This window comes from Rhipicephalus sanguineus, chromosome 11 (genome assembly GCF_013339695.2).
Source record: "Rhipicephalus sanguineus isolate Rsan-2018 chromosome 11, BIME_Rsan_1.4, whole genome shotgun sequence".
NCBI classification, from domain to species: domain Eukaryota; kingdom Metazoa; phylum Arthropoda; class Arachnida; order Ixodida; family Ixodidae; genus Rhipicephalus; species Rhipicephalus sanguineus.
The window spans coordinates 23,642,680-23,658,817 of NC_051186.1; the positions used below are offsets into that span (position 1 = coordinate 23,642,680).

At 46.3% G+C, this 16,138-nt stretch overlaps 1 protein-coding gene across 1 annotated transcript in view; it reads left to right on the top strand.

Annotated features, from left to right (window-relative positions):
* The window catches only part of LOC119373634 (delta-like protein 1), a 63,003-nt gene extending 50,598 nt beyond the window's left edge, over positions 1–12,405 (top strand). Inside the window, exons 5-7 of the mRNA XM_037643687.2 lie at positions 6,799–6,859; positions 9,966–10,096; positions 12,086–12,405. Of these exons, the coding sequence (XP_037499615.1) occupies positions 6,799–6,859; positions 9,966–10,096; positions 12,086–12,405 (512 nt within the window). The remainder of the gene's footprint in view (positions 1–6,798; positions 6,860–9,965; positions 10,097–12,085) is intronic.
* Positions 12,406–16,138: the final 3,733 nt, after the last annotated feature.

The following is a 16,138-nucleotide window of genomic DNA, read 5'->3' on the forward strand; positions in this document are numbered from 1 at the left end:
TCAGTGATGCGGATGCCCTGTCCAGGCTTCTCATACCAACCGCAGTTGACAATCCTCTACAAATTAATCACACAAAGCTCTGGGAAGGTACCGAAGAAATGAAATTCATTGATGGAAAATAGCATGTGGCACCAACAATGATTACCAAGATTCTGCATCTTTACCACGACCCCCCCCCCCCCCCCCCCCCCCCGAATCAGGCGGACATGACGGTTTCTGGCGCGCGTACGGCAAACTACCGAAAAGATTTAGGTGGCCAGGTATGAAAAATGACATCAGGACCTATATCCGTACATGCCACGAGTGCCAAACGAACAAAGTCAAATACAAGCAGCCCGCGGACGTTATGATAACAGATCACTCCAGTGTCCCATTCGACGTTGTTCATTTGGACTTCGCGGAGCTCAAAAAGAAAGGGGAAGGGGTCAGGAAGACGCAAACTTTCCTGCTCGCTATCGATGAGTGCACGAGAATGGTTACAGCCAGGGTAGGAAAGGAAGACGCCAACAGCATCATGGCTCTACTTAAGGCAGAATGTTTTCGGAATACGGAGATATTAGTTTGCGACAATGGTCCGGCTTTCCGTAGCACAAAGCTTTCCAAATGGGCAATTGACCACGGAGTGACAGTCAAGTTTTGCGCACCATACCACCCAGATGCTAATGGCCTCGCTGAGCGTGCAATGCGAGGCGTCAAGCAGTTAATGAAGATGTACCCAAACTTCCCTGGTGGTTGGAAATGCTGCCTCGGAGCGGCTGTGAGGCATCACAACCGTTCCTGCACTAGTGGTCTCGGATGCAGTCCTCATTTTGCTGCTTCAGGGACTGTACCGGTGCTTCCAGCAGACCGCTAACTGGGCCTTCTTGAAAACCTGGTGCTTTTTGAGAGAAAGAAAACGGAGAAACGGCAAAAGGCGTACAAAAAGAAAATGAAGAAAAACTTCGACAGCAGACGGAGCAGTGACATACCAGACATACAACCTGGAGACTTCGTCCTGGTGCGGAAAGGAATAAGGAGTTCCCATGATAAGTTTTGTGGGCCCTTTCAAGTCATCAAGACGGCTTCGCAACGGGGTATCTTGAAGACCATCTGGTACCTGGGAGTCTCAGGGCACACAGAATGCGCCTCCATCAGCAATATTTTTAAATATTACACCAGGAGGTGTGAACAATGAAGTCCGGGAGAGTGAAGCGGTCTGTGCCTGAATCATCAACGTGGAGGCATGGGGAAGAGAAAGAGGAGGAGAATGGTTTAGAACCGGGATAATAAATGGCGGAAGACATCCGTCTCTCTCTCTAGCTCAATGGCTGAGTAAATTACATTAAACGAACGCTATATATATATATATATATATATATATATATATATATATATATATATATATATATATATATATATATTGTCACGTGGTCGTGACGTCGACGAAGACAACAGTCAGCACGTCCGAGATGAAACTTTATTTGGCCGAACTTGTGGCCGGGAAACTGAAAGGCAAACTACAGCAATAGACTGACAGCGGCGAGCAGAGCGTCGACCGTCGATCAACTGACAAGCGGTCAAGCGCGTCGGCTTTTATACAGGCGCTATCGAACTTTCCAGCAATATCGCTGGTGGCGGCGTTATCTCTAGACAAAGCTGGAACATTCGCGTGCGGGGCGCAATCTTAACAAAACGATCTGCTAAAATCGCGAAGCTTCTCGAACACTGCTTCGCGGACAGCGTCGAGCGTTGATAACCGTTCCTGCTGGTCAAACCCGAATACATCAAAACAAGACAAGAAGTCGGCGTGGCAATATATATATATATATATATATATATATATATATATATATATATATATATATATATATATATATATATATATATATATATATATATATATATGGTAGTGGGAAAAGAATCACGCGGACCCCGATAGAATAAGGAATGAAGAAAGAAACTACGACTTTCGTTGGTTCGGCACTGTATATTTTCACTAACGTTTCGTCTGGTGGACCAGACTTTGTCAAAGCAATAAGTACATCGCGGTTGGTTTCCTTATAAACACGCTTAAAGTAGATAGTTTCAAAGAACTTATCGATAGCAAGAATGACAACATAAGATAGCGGTCACACGCAGTCGACATAGATTCATGCGCGCACCTTTGGGACTCGTGGCAGCGAAGTCAGGTTACACAGAGTAAGATAGATTGCACACGCAGTTGATATGGCATTACACACTAGTGATATGACAGACTTATTGGATTGATTGCACGTCACATGGAGGAAAAGGCGGGGGGATGACATCAGATCTGCGCTTTATCTATTTTTTTCGCGGGGAGCGTAATCACATGCTAGCATTAAACTGCAAACAGTCTGAGATCGCAAACAGAAAATCTACGCAGCACTAAGATCAATTTTTACTTTTTAACTTCTCCTGAAGTACGCTTCAAACACATCAAGGTTAATACGAGAAGAAACTAAAAAAAGTAAAAAAGCTGAAAAAAACTAAAAAAACAGCGCAGACACCGTACATGATGCACACAACTCAGTACGTATGCACGTAGTCTGGTATGAAAGCTGCGCTTCATACCGGACGATATTAGAAACAGAGCTGCCTATCCCGTTGAAGACCCGGTTATGATTAATAGTGCCTAGTGGGGACGCTTGTAAGTGTACCTGTGCTTTCGTTGATACCGGATGAGACGGTGTTAAACTTATAGATTAGGTAAGACTCGCGGGCTTCACGATCATGATGAGAGCGAAAGCCTGACTCAAGTATAGTGGCCCGAATATTTTCAAAAGAATGTCCAGGTAAACGAATGTGTTTTGATAATGGTAGGCTAGGAAGCTTATTGGAATGCGATCTATGGTTGTTAAAGCGTATTCTAAATGAAGTTTCCGTTTGGCCAATCTACTGTTTTTTTGCAGACGGTACACTCAAGCATGTATATAACGTTAGAACTATCGCAATTAAATGAACCTCGAATGTTAAGGGAGAAGTCTGAAAACGTGCTATTGGCTTTCTGTGTCGTTTGCATATGTACGCACACCTTGCAACGTGATTTGTTGCAGAGTGCACAGCCAGTTATTTCGGGCTTATTTACTTTCGATGGCGTTAATAAATCTCAGAGATTTTTAGACCGTCGGTACACAACGCGAGGTGGTTCAGGAAAAATACTCTTAAGATGTTCGCTTTGGGCAAGGATATTGTAGTGGCGTTTTAATATAGAGTGTACCTTTGGTGCTGATGCTGAGTGTGTTAGTACAAGGTTGGTGCTATTCTGTTTTTCGGGCAAACGGTTGCCCCTCAGAATTTCCGCTCTATTTAATTTATCTGCTCGACCTATTGCGTCATCGATTAAAGCCGATGGATATTGCCGTTTAATGAGAGAAGTTTTAAGTTGTTCGCAAATAGCTATGAAATCCTCGCAGTTGGAGCACAGTCGTTTAAAGCGATGGGCCTGACTAGAGGGAATGGCGGTCTTGCAATGTCGTACATGGCTGCTCTTGAAATGCAGAAGCGGGATTTTATCAGTAGGTTTACGATATAGTTTAGTCAGCAGTTTTCCTTCGCATAGCGACACAGTGACGTCTAGAAAGTTTACCGAAAATGGCGAGTAACTATGCGACAGTTCGATTGACGGGTGGAAATGATTAAACGCATCTATAAATTTCAAGAGGTTTTGCTCCCCACATGTCCAAATCAAGAAGATATCATCAATGAATCGCTTATAAAAGAAAGGCTGCATGTCAGTGCTGGATAAGAAATCATTCTCCAAAATACCCATAAAGATATTAGCATAATTCGGACCTATTCGGGTTCCCATCGAAGTACCGCTCACCTGAACTTAATGGCTATCATTGAATTCGAAGTTATTAAGTTCAAGAATAAGCTTTAGCAGCGATCCCAGGGTTTCTTGGCCTACAGGCTTTTCGACCCGACAGTCTTCATACGCTTTAAGGACTGCTGAAATCCCATCGGCATGCGGTATGTTAGTGTAAAGCGAGGTGACGTCGAGAGTTACAAGGATTGAATTATGCGGAATGGTAAGGTGTAATATATCTTGGAGAAAACTATTGGTATCCTTTACGAAAGACGGAAAGGTTCCAGGAATCTGGTTAATAAGGGAGTCTACATAGCGTGAAAGGTTTTCCGTTGTAGTGTTCACACCGGAAATGATCGGGCGGCCTGGGTTACCTTGTTTGTGAATCTTTGGTAGCAAGTAAAACCTACCAGCCACGGGACTGAGCGGTATGAGAGACCTAACGGTTTTTTCGTCTAGTTTTTTCTGCTTTAGTAATTTTGTGAGCTGGTCTACCAAATGGACCTAAAGTTATCGGTTGGGTCGGTTGCGAGGGGTTTATAAAAAGTGGTATCCGAGAGTTGTCTGATCGCTTTCATGATATAATCACTCTTATTGAGAACAACAATCGCACCTCCCTTATCTGCGGGTGTAATGACGATATCATGATTATTTGAAAGCTCTTCAAGTGCTGTTTTTTCTTCCTTCGTCATATTCTGTCGGTAACGGACGCGGGTCTTGTACGCCTCGAGTATTTCACGTTGCACTGCACTTATATACAAATCTAGACATCACGTTGCGCTGGTGGGGTCCAGTCTTTGTATGAGGGCATAGATAGTTTAGCGTCACTAGGATTTTCACGGTTATGGAAGTACTCTCTTGGGCGCATGGTTCGAGCAAAGTTGTCAAGGTCTTTTAAAAGCTGAAATTCATTAAATCCACCAGAGGTTGGGCAAAAGGTAAGACCCTTCGATAAGGCCGATATGTGAGCACCAGAAAGAACAAACATTGAAAGGTTAACAACATTGTCGCTTGGTTCAGTTGGTCTGCTTCTGAGTGATGGTTCAGTAGGAACAGTATCTATGTTAGCAATACATATAGAAGGGTCTATGCCATCCCGAATAAATTTATTGTGTTTGAGCGTGCATAAGTTTTTCTTCTTCCTCTGTTTAAATGCTGCCAGGCATTCTAATTCACGTGGCGTTAACTGTGACGTGAAGCGGCTTTCTTCGCTATGTAGACGCATCGTACACGATTTGTAATGGTTAACAACAATACGCAGTAATTTCAAAGAGGAGTTGCTTAGTACCCTTTGCCAATCGGCTTAGTTCGACTCAGAAAGGTCGCAAGTGGCCGGCTTCAGTCTTAGCTGTAACCCTTTCGGTACTGCAGAAGCATTCAGGTACGTCGACAGTGCGCTTACATGCAGTTCAGAGCGGATGCCTTTCTCGGCAATTTTTCTAGCCCTTAAGAATGTCCTAGAAGGAAGATGCTGAACAGAGTTACCAGGAATCGGCAGTCAATGGGCGGCTTTGTCACGAGCGGGGTTCTTCCGGGAAGGGTAGCGGCGGCCCAAAGACGGAGTAGTCTGTGTGCCTCCCTCGTGAAGGTGGCGACTGTTTGTGACGGGAGAGCCGCGGCTGGTGTCTGGGGAAGTTAAAGAACAGTTCTTACTTGGAGGGGTACGGCTGGAACCCCGAAGGTTGCGATGGCTTGAGACTGAAAGGTCCTTGTTGGCGTCTGCTGAGGGTTGACGGTAGCGCGTTCCAGAAGTACGGCTGGCACCGGGAAGGTCACGGTGGTTCAAGACTGGAGGCCAGTGGTCGACGTCTGGGGAAGGCTGAGCGGAGCACGTTTTAGGAGAAGTCTGGGCGGCACCGCTGTGGAGGACACACGATGCGAAATCACGCCACAGTGATACATCGTTGTCAGTGTGTGTGAAGAAAAGTTCACGGATATGGCTGGCCATGAGCGCGACGCCTTCAAAACTTGAGTGGAGGCCGTCGGCGGCTAGAACACGGCCTGGGGGCAGGTACTGAAATCCGTGGTCCACGAAGAAGACTTTCCTCGAGTGGCTGCAAAATCCACGCAGTAGTTGATTGAAGTAGCTGGCTTCTCGGTTGCAGCGTCGGACGAACAAGAGGTTGCGGTTACCATGACGACGATTGGTACAACGAAGGAGAATGAGTGTAGCGTAAATTCTTGAGATGTTTGGCATTGTCTTCATAATTAGTTCAAGCAGAGAGCGATACCTTTGAAATGCTGCTGCTCCGTTGCTTGACGGCATGTCGTTAGTACCGACAAGAAGCATCAGGTTTTTCGCCGTTTCTGGCACAAAATTTAGCAGTGACCGGACGTCTTCAGTGGTGGCGCCGACTTGGGAAACGAAGGCCGGCGTTCCTTGCGCACTGGGATCAAAGTACTGGTGCAAGTACTTCGATTGGGAGTCGCCGATGACGACTGTCGAAGTTTCAGTCGTGGGATATATATATATATTTTAGTCGAGGGATATATATATATATATATATATATATATATATATATATATATATATATATATATATATATATATATACGTGTGTGTGTGTGTGTGTGTGTGTGTGTGTGTGTGTGTGTGTGTGTGTGTGTGTGTGTGTGTGTGTGTGTGTGTGTGTGTGTGTGTGTGTGTGCGTGTGTGTGTGTGTGAAACAGCAACAACAGAAGGCCGCGGTCCGGCCTTCATATATGTAACTTGCAGAAATTGCATATTTTAGCAGATAATGTTTCGGCAGTCCCACGGCCTTCGTCAGAATAAATTGATCGTTTTAATGAATTCAATTGACTTTATTCTGATGAAGGCTGTGCCACAGCCGAAATACTAACCAGCAAAATATGGAATTTTATTAAGTGTCCCCTTCATTTCTTCAATTGCATTAGCAGCAGACCTACAGAACTTTCTCTTAAACTGTAATAGACTAAAATGATTTCTTCTGTGTTCGTGTCACGACATGAGTAATGTAACTTCCTATTTGCAGCCATGTGTGGTCAAGGATGTCATGCCACCCGGGGCTACTGCGAGAAGCCAGGACAATGCAGGTACGTTCTCCTTGCGTTATCCTTGTGGACAGGGTTGTCGATGGATGTATTTGAAAAAGAGCCAGAATTCAAACTAAAGGTAGCCAAAGTAGCCAAAGTTGTAGCCAAATAGAGTAGAAGCGGTATTAGGAGTTCATTTTTTATTATTGAACAATAAATCATACCATTTTGAGTAAAGTAAGAACTCTCTCTTTTCTCAAGAGAGAAAAGAGTAAGAACTCTTTTCTCTCTTGATTAGTCTTCAAGCCACATATAAATTGCAAATAAGTTAATAAAGTATAATAATTCAGCGCGCCTGCATATAGTTTATGTAGAATAGATAGACTTCTTGCGAGATACTGATTGATTTTGGAACATTCCAAGCAACAAGATAGGAACATTAAACGTTGAAACAGATTTTCCTTGAAGCCGCAGCCGAATATGATTAGTAGAGTTTATGTAATACCAGTCGAGCTTCCAACTCTGCTTGAAGATGAACACCCTAGCTTCAGTTTGTTGCGCATCTCTGCTTTTGTCAAGTTTACAATAGATCACACGCTGCGCATCAGTATTTGAAACGTGCAGGTAGCGTCAGCATACATGGCGGGCAGCGTGAGTAGACACGCGTTTGCGAACGTGCATGCAACTTCTCCGTATTTGCAGGCTCACAAACACCGTTCCTTTGGGGCTGCCCCGAACCAGCCTCCACGTGGCGGGAGCACCGGCTGACACAAGAAAAGCTTAGTGTAATTTACGTGCAAGTAACCAGGGTAAATAACTACCTAGTGCGCCAAAACAGAAACTCAAAAGTAGCCTGAAAGTAGCCATGGAGCCAACCTGAAATTTTCGCCGCCAGAAGTGGTCGTAAAGTAGCCACCAACCCTTCTTGTGGAAAGCATTAAAGTGAGCCCCACATTACAACAACGCGCCCCCTGTATCACTTCGAGTTGTATGAAAAGAGAAAGTGCGCAAAGGATAGTTATTCAATTTTCAAAGAGCAGCTGACAAAAAGAGGCGCGTTCTACTCTCTCTAGTGAAAACTTGGTGGTGATTACGTAAAAAATTAAAAGTTTGAGACGACTTGTGACGGCCGGAAGCGCCGTCACCGCCTTTACGACAACATTGTTCCATAGGGTTAAAATTATCGCGCAGAAATGCTATAGTTACGCTATCGCACATGAGGTTTTCTGGTTCGTTACAGAAATTGCGAGTCTGTTTATCAGGATGTGCATAACGTATGCGGATGTTTTTTGTTTGTATTCCGCGCCAGACTTGTTGCTCGACTTCTTCCAATCAAAACGCGGTTTTCATTCAGAGGAAGCAGTCGTGCATTTCATTTCCGGCGAACGAAGACGCTGGTAGAAACATCTCCTGGTGTGTTACTCCAAGAGTATTGGTGAGCTATGTGGTTGTTCAGTGAAAGTCGAACATGACACCAAAGTTCCGTGCGTAACTACTGATGAGGCTAGAAGGGCGCCCTGCAAAGGCATGTCCCGCAGAAAAGCGTCCGGAGAAGACAACTGACTCGATCAAAGATGGAGGACGCTTTATATTTAAGAATCTTGCGAAACTGTTATGCCCGAAAACTTGGAATGTATCAGCTAGTTGGAAAAATGCCAATATATTACTAATACACAAAAAGGGAGACGTAAAGTACTTGAATAACTACAGACCGATCGGCATTCTTTCAGCGTTGTACGAAATGTTCACGAAGATAATTTCGAATGGGATAAGATCCACACTAGATTTCAATCAAATCAGATAGCAAGCTGGCTTCAGGAAAGAGTACTCTACGATGGATCACCTGCATGTTATTATTCAAACAACGGAGGAACTGCATTCATATTACGCCGAGTCATTCGACCCGGTATAGACACCAGTGGTTCTGGAGGCACGATAACGAGTACTGCAACCTACGTGAGTGATTGTCGGACCGTCACGTTAAGAGAGGAGCCGTGCACAGTAAGCCTGGTATTTAACAACTGTGAAAGCTTTTAGACACAATGAACAGGGACTTGACACGCTGCACGCTAAGTGAGACGGTTCAGAACTTGAGTGAAAGTGCGACGTTTTAAAAAATAAAGCTGGTACGAAATCGATGGTTCTGGTTCGAGTTAAGTTATATTGGATACACATGATATCGGAGTTTACTGAAGATAAACTTAAGATAAGGACCAATCAGCTGTCAGCATAATCAGTGAAGATTAATCATTGAAAGAGCTTTCTTGCGAGCAGCTTAAAGGCTGGCGTTGCAGCACGTGGCGGAGCAATTTCAACCACCACGCGCTTCTTTCTACGCGGACTCTGAGATTTGCTTCGGCAAACCAAGCAATGCAACACGAACGTACGAATGCCACAGTCAAGGATGATGGTCGCCCCCAATTTTTATAACACCACTCGTTGCCGCAAGGGCAGCGCCGCTTGTAAGCGTGAATTTTTCTTACCGTCGTAATGCGTACAGATAAAAGAGAAGATTCTTGCAAACCACAACGAAAGCAATCCGCTCTTTTCACGATGCCACGGCGCATGCGCCCTTCCCCTAGCGGAAAAGTCGCGAAATGCCTCTCGATCTCGGAAGTCTTCGTTCTGTCCATACCCACAGAGGCTACCAGTTGTCCCGTCCCCCACCAAAACCCTAACACAACGACAGCACATGAAAATGCAAAAGGCGGATATTGGACAACGACTGTGCTGATTCCGGTGTACACAGATCTGATCGCATCTGGTGGGTGTGCAGCGCTTTGGGTTTCACGGGCCAAAACCACGAGATGATAGTGGAGGGCTCCAGAAATTTCGACCTCCTGGTGTCCTCCAACGTGCACTGACATCGCGCAGTCACGGGCCTATAGCATTTCGCTTGCATCGAAATGCGACCGCCGCGGCCGGGATCGAACCCACGACTTGCGGGTCAGCAGCCAAACACCGTAAGCACAGTACCACCGCGACGGGCCAGCAGCGATATGTAGTAACACGGCAGCTGGATGGAAACGCGCTTTTCCACCCGGCGGCCATGAGTGTCGTGTCATGCCGCTGTTCAACTAATTTAAAACTCATTTAATTTATAAAATGGCAGTTTTCGGTCGGCAAAGTTGTTCATCCGCCCACTATATTTCCACGTGCGATGCAGCTGCCGGTTCGGCTGGCAGGGACCCAAGTGTGACCAGTGCAAGCCGCTGCCGGGATGCCTGCACGGACATTGCACCAAGCCACTGGAATGCATCTGCGATCCTGGCTGGACAGGCATCTTCTGCCACATCCGTGAGTAACAGCACGCGAACTATTTATGACACTCAATACAAATTCCCGCGGTGATCAAATGAAGCGCTTGTGGCCATGCGAGTGTGTAACGCATACAGAACGGTGCGATGAGTGTTGTAGTGTCACTGAGCGGCGTTTGACATTATTATTGTAAAGTCAGCTTCCTTAAATATTTAATTTTGGCGTTTTACTATCTGGTACTTACTCCAGCGGCGTTTTTTACGTCTCGCTTCCATCGGCGTTTGTTATCGAGCCCGCAAACTGAGAAGGGCCACTGGGCTAAAACGCGGCGAGCACTTGCCTGAAGGTTTCTTTTTTAGATGCGAAGTATCTCTTGCTCGGGGGTATGTAACGCGGCGTGGTAATCCGCACGCGGCGTAGTTGTCCGCACTAACACTACGCATGCGCGACTCTCTTCCTTCCCTCTCTGCAACAGCTGCGCGTTACTCTCTCCACTTCTCTACCAGCACCTGCTTGCGCTTCTCCTGCGTTCTCGCGTCTGCTCTCACGGCGCATACGCTATTCTCCTCCTCTAGTCTCCTCTCCTTAAAGTGGTAGCGCGCTGCGCGCGTTCAGTCCAGCGCTTGCCTCGGTAGGCTCCTCTGAAATGCGGGCTCGACATGCCGAAATTCTCTCCTGCGCAGCGCCGCGATGAGGGCCAGCGCATGCGCGTCCCCTCCCCCTCTCTCTCCTCTCCTACGCTGCCTCTCTCTCGCGCGCCTGTCGACCGCGTTCCCCGCACGCCCTGTGAGAATTAATGACCAGGCTAGAGGGAAGACACGACGCGCGTACAGTGTTCCTCTTCGCGTTCCACGACGCGAGGTCGGTAGCATGTCCAGCGAACGCCAACGGAACGCGATCGTGCAAGTGCTTCGGCTTCGCATCGCCTCATGGTCCGCTTTAGCGGAAGATGGTGTAATTTTTTTGCGTTGTGTGCATGTTTCTTCCTGTTGTGACCACGAACGCAAGGTATGCCCACTCGTACTAATAAAATATTTACACTCACCTTATAAAGAAGTGAGTGGAATGCATTTTACGCAATCCATTGCTAACATTAAAGGGGCCCTGTAACACTTTTCGAAGTAATTCTCGAATCACCTCACTATCAGAGTTCATTGCCTCACCAACCGATCGCCGCATCTTTTTTTTCTTCGAATGCGCCAAGAACAAGCGGAGTCACAGAGATCTGTCGCACGCTGCGAGCGCGCTGACGGTTACACAGGGAGGGATGACAAGGGGGCAAGAAGCTACGCAAGCGCGTCGTGACCTGGAACATTCCTTCTTTCTTTCTTCCTTTCTTTCTTTCTTTCTTTCTTTCTTCCTTTCTTTCTTTCTTAAATTTCTTGCTCTCTTTCTTTCTTTATTTATTTCTTTGTTTCTTTGAGCGCAGGGCTCACTTTCAGCGGGATCGCGAGCGCGCTGGTGTAATCCGCCTTTTTTTCACGACGCCCCCGCGCATGCGCTCTCCCCTAGCGGAAAAGTCACTAAACGTCTCGCCATCTCTCGATGGCTTTGCTTCTGGCAATACCGGTTGTCCCGGCCCCTACCAAACCCCTATCGAAACGGCAGAGGGCAGCACAGGAAAATGAAAAAGGCGGCTTCTGTAGAGTGTAATTCTAGCACTGCTGAGCTCACGGGAAGTCCTTCTCCTCGAGCGTCTTGTTAGGTCCTCTTAATTGTTCGTGGTCAAATAAATAAAGGGGACATTTGGAGACCTTTCAGTATTGAAGCGGCTGTAATAACATATAACCTCAATTAATCAGCAAACATGACATAGTAGCTCCGCTAGTAAATAACTATCTGCTTGATTTCTGTCCGATTCATAGCCTACTTTTGAAATCTGTCATGTTGTATTTAGGCTAACAAAGGTCGACCTTGTATTATCGCCTTGTATTCCTTCACGCTACTACTAGATGCACTGAAATAACTGCGTTCTATGCTTATTGCACCCTTAAACCCTGCGGGTAAATGAGTGAACGGTCCTCGCAGCGGTGTGTTCGCCCAAATGCCATCACGAGCACGGCTACTGTGCCCGGCCGAACGAATGTCGATGCCGGGTTGGTTGGATGGGCGAGAACTGCAGCCAGTGCTGTCCCTACCCGGGTTGCCGGCACGGCTCGTGCAACAAGCCCTGGGAATGCAGCTGCGAGCCAGGCTGGGGCGGCATGCTGTGCGACAAGCCGCTCCTGGCCTGCGACACGACCGACCCACCGCCGTGCGCCGAGGGCACCACGTGCATCGACACGCCCGACGGCGGCTTCAAGTGCGTCTGTCCGCAGGCTACGTCCAACTGCACCATGCCACGGTAGCGCCGCAAAAGTTTGCGCGTATCCTAAAGAGCGCGATACCGGAACTTATTCCGTCCGCCACCTAAGTGTAAACGTCACGTGTGTCGCCATTGGTCGACTCTGACACACGCCGCGAAGAGGCACGGCGTGTGTTACTACCCGCCTCCCGCCCCCATAATCATATCGTGCCCTTAGGATGTAAGCTCTCAAGTATATATATATATATATATATATATATATATATATATATATATATATATATATATATATATATATTGAATGAACTTGCAGGTAGCACGTTTTGAAAAGGAAAAATGCCTTTACTAACGTTTCGGCCGTGCCACGGCCGAAACGTTAGTAAAGGCATTTTTTCCTTTTCAAAACGTGCTACCTGCAAGTTCATTCAATATAGAAAATACCCGGACCTGTCGTGCCCTCCCTTCATTTAGTATATATATATATATGTCTTTTCGTCCACTTTACTTTCTTCGCATTTATATCCTAATTACTACAAATAACGTCCCCTATAGTTCCCGTGACATTATTGTGTCTAACAACGAAAAACGAGCCCTTAAAAGTCATCTTGTTTTCTATATATATATATATATATATATATATATATATATATATATATATATATATATATATATATATATATATATATATATATATAACGTTCCCCATTAGGGGGTCTCACTGCCGCCCCACCCCCACCGCCCGATTGGTCGCGTTCGAAAGAGAACAAGCTTCGCAGTGGACGCAAAGGTGAAAATGAAGCGATGACGCGCTTCCCACAACGGCCTGCTTTTGATCCCCGGCTTTCAGGGGTGAAAATGGAAAGCAAACAGCTCTTAGAATGCAACATCAGTGGACCGCCATTATGGTCAAAAACCTGCATGCATGATTGGTCATAACCCTGGACCTAAAACAATGGCGGGACAGGTCGGACTGACTAAATAAAGGTGTGGCATATGAACGCCAGGCAGAATATTTCCTTTCATTCAGATTTTACGCAGTGGTATATGACATGAAGTTTCTACTCAGGTGGCGGCGACCGGAAGTTCTGCTTCTGCGCTCTTTAGGATATGCAAGCAAGCCATTGTGAAGTTATGAGCGCCATATTATTTATTGTTTGAGAAGCGAGAAACTGTAAATACAGCGGCTTCGATGTCCGACTAGCTAACCTGAATTACCGATCAGTGCGATCGCAGACGCACAAGCGGCTCGTCAACCGACATTCCACGTCAGTCTTATGAACGCGCCTCATAGTCCGTGTCTGCCTCCCAACCATTGATTGGCCTCATCAACAATGCACAACACATGTGCGAGTGAAAAAAATCTTTTGTCGCTTTATGTGCCAACTGCAACCGCTCATCGTAATATCTGTTCTTTCACCAGACCGTCCTTTCATAAACCAGCACCTGAGAAACAGTGGTTTGTCGATGATCACTGAGCGAAAGATAAACGTGCAAATATTGCTAAGTCGGTAAGCATATACGTTAATTTGCTAATTTAACACGGCTTCGACCATTTGTTCAGTAACTCAAGCGAGCACGTCATTCTCACACGCATTATTTAAATTCATTGATAATTTAACGCGGCACTCATTCTGCTAAACTTACAAATTCATCAAACAACGTGCATATCGAAGTCTTATAGGTCTGTCCGGCCAAATCGGACAACAGTGCATTGCAATACTGCACTATTTTAACATAGTCGTGTTGCCGATCACTGAGTCTTTTTAAAAGGCTGTTTCAGGTTCAACCTCATTGGCTCTAGGAACATCTTGGTGGTGCGTGTCCTTACGTGAATGCGAGCTGATTGGTCGGCCAACGAATCTTCGTTTCGCTGCCGACTTATTCCATGTCCCCGAAAAAGGAGGTTGTTGTGTAATCCGTCTTTTTTCAGCTGCAGCTATCTTAAACAGCACCGCTTACTGCACCGACACGTGTTTTGTGCGTTGCGTTCGCCTAAAACTCGTATTCATATTCAATTGAACTGTATTTCATGAACAGAAAGCTGAATATACACCGATTATTTTAGGTGTCCGCCTAAAACTGTAACGTTATATCGAGTTACATCGAAGAAGCGTAGAAAGCGTTAGCTGGGACTGTCAGCATCGCAAGAACGCCCGCCTTATAAAAGTGCTGTTTTAGGTTGGCCTTGGCGAAGCCGTCTGTGTACAGTTTGCAGCAGGTTGGCAGAGCAGCTTCGACACCAAAGCGCTTCGTATTTCCTTCGCATTTTTTGTACACTGTGCGGGAGTAAAACTTTATTTAAAAACCAAGGTATTTCGGTGGGTGGCCACGAGGGTCCCGGGCGGCATCATCTGCTCTGTTGATAACCCTGGCCTGCAGGTCAGGGTCAGAGGTGCGCAGCACAGCCTCTCGGCGACCTCCTGACTTTTACGCTCTACTGCTGGCCACGACCACATAAATCTGCCCTTTGCTTGCACTGCTTGCATGTATTTGAACAGGATGTAATGTATTTCATAGGCTACGGGGTTGGGCACGTATTTGGCTGCAGTCATCTCCAAGCTACTTTAAGCGATTTGTGTCCTAGCGGTTACAGAAACCATAATATTTTTTAGCAAGTATGAACTATAGGGAGATCGGCAAGGAGCAAGTGAGCAGTTCCAGTGGCGCGCAGAGCACGCAGGTTTAAAAAGAGTGAATAACGGAAAAAAAATTAGACTTGGGAAATGCGTTTGTTTTCGAGAGCTCAGAGGCTAACCGTTCATCTACTTTGGCGAGCCTGACTGCTGCTGCGGCGTGCCAGAATGCACTCCTCACTTGAAGCAATGAAAAATCGTTGAGCGGGGAATGGAGCCGACGTTTCGACAAAAGGACTTTGTCAGGGCAGCAGCTGCATTCATTTAGCATTGCGATTATGCCATCCCCCAACCTAAAAAGTGGCGCAACTGAAAAGAAAGCCTGTGTGCAAAGAAGGGAAGAGATGGACAGGCGTGACCAAAGCTGCATCGCTGTTCTACGCAGCTACAAAAGCGGAGCTCTTCTTTCTGACGTCAATTTTCCGATGTCCACTGATCTCAATAAAGTTTTCAATATGTGCTTTTTTTTTTGGTACTCTAGTGATATGTGCCAAACTATACGAGCCATGTAGTTTTTCTGAAAATGAAATTTAGAGGCGAAGGCGCGTTGGCGGGCTAGTTGGTTAGCATCCGTGATAGAGTGAGCAAGCGCGACTTGAAAAGGGCGTAGACAAGGACGTGTCCATGTCTGTTTCTTTCTACGTCCTTGTCAAGTCGATCTTACTCGTTCTGTCATGAATTTTAGAGATATTTAGCGAGTTCCCGTATCGTGCCCTTGAATGCGGGCCACGCTGTGTTTGTGACGTCGTATCCTACATCAATATTCCTGCCCAGCGGGCAGAAAAAAAAAAAGAAAACGACGGTGACCGTCCGGCGCTCATACCGTCGCTGAAGTCGCCTCTGTCCAGTTCCGAGAAGCTGGAACAGCCCGTTGCATTGCCGAATGACATGGCCAGTTTCTCTTTTCTCGCGCCAGCACCATGCATGTACACCACGGATGAAGGAAGGAGAGGCCCTCGCTGTCCGAGCTATATATTCGATACGTTCTCGAACTGTCCATTTCGGCCGCCATTGATTGGCCGGATGGTGACGACGACGACGACGGTGATGATGCGGCCTCGGGTGGGCGTGACAGCCGCACCCTATAGCCAACAAGACGCTCTACTGCCTACCACTTAAACAAGGAAAAAATAAACGGAAAAA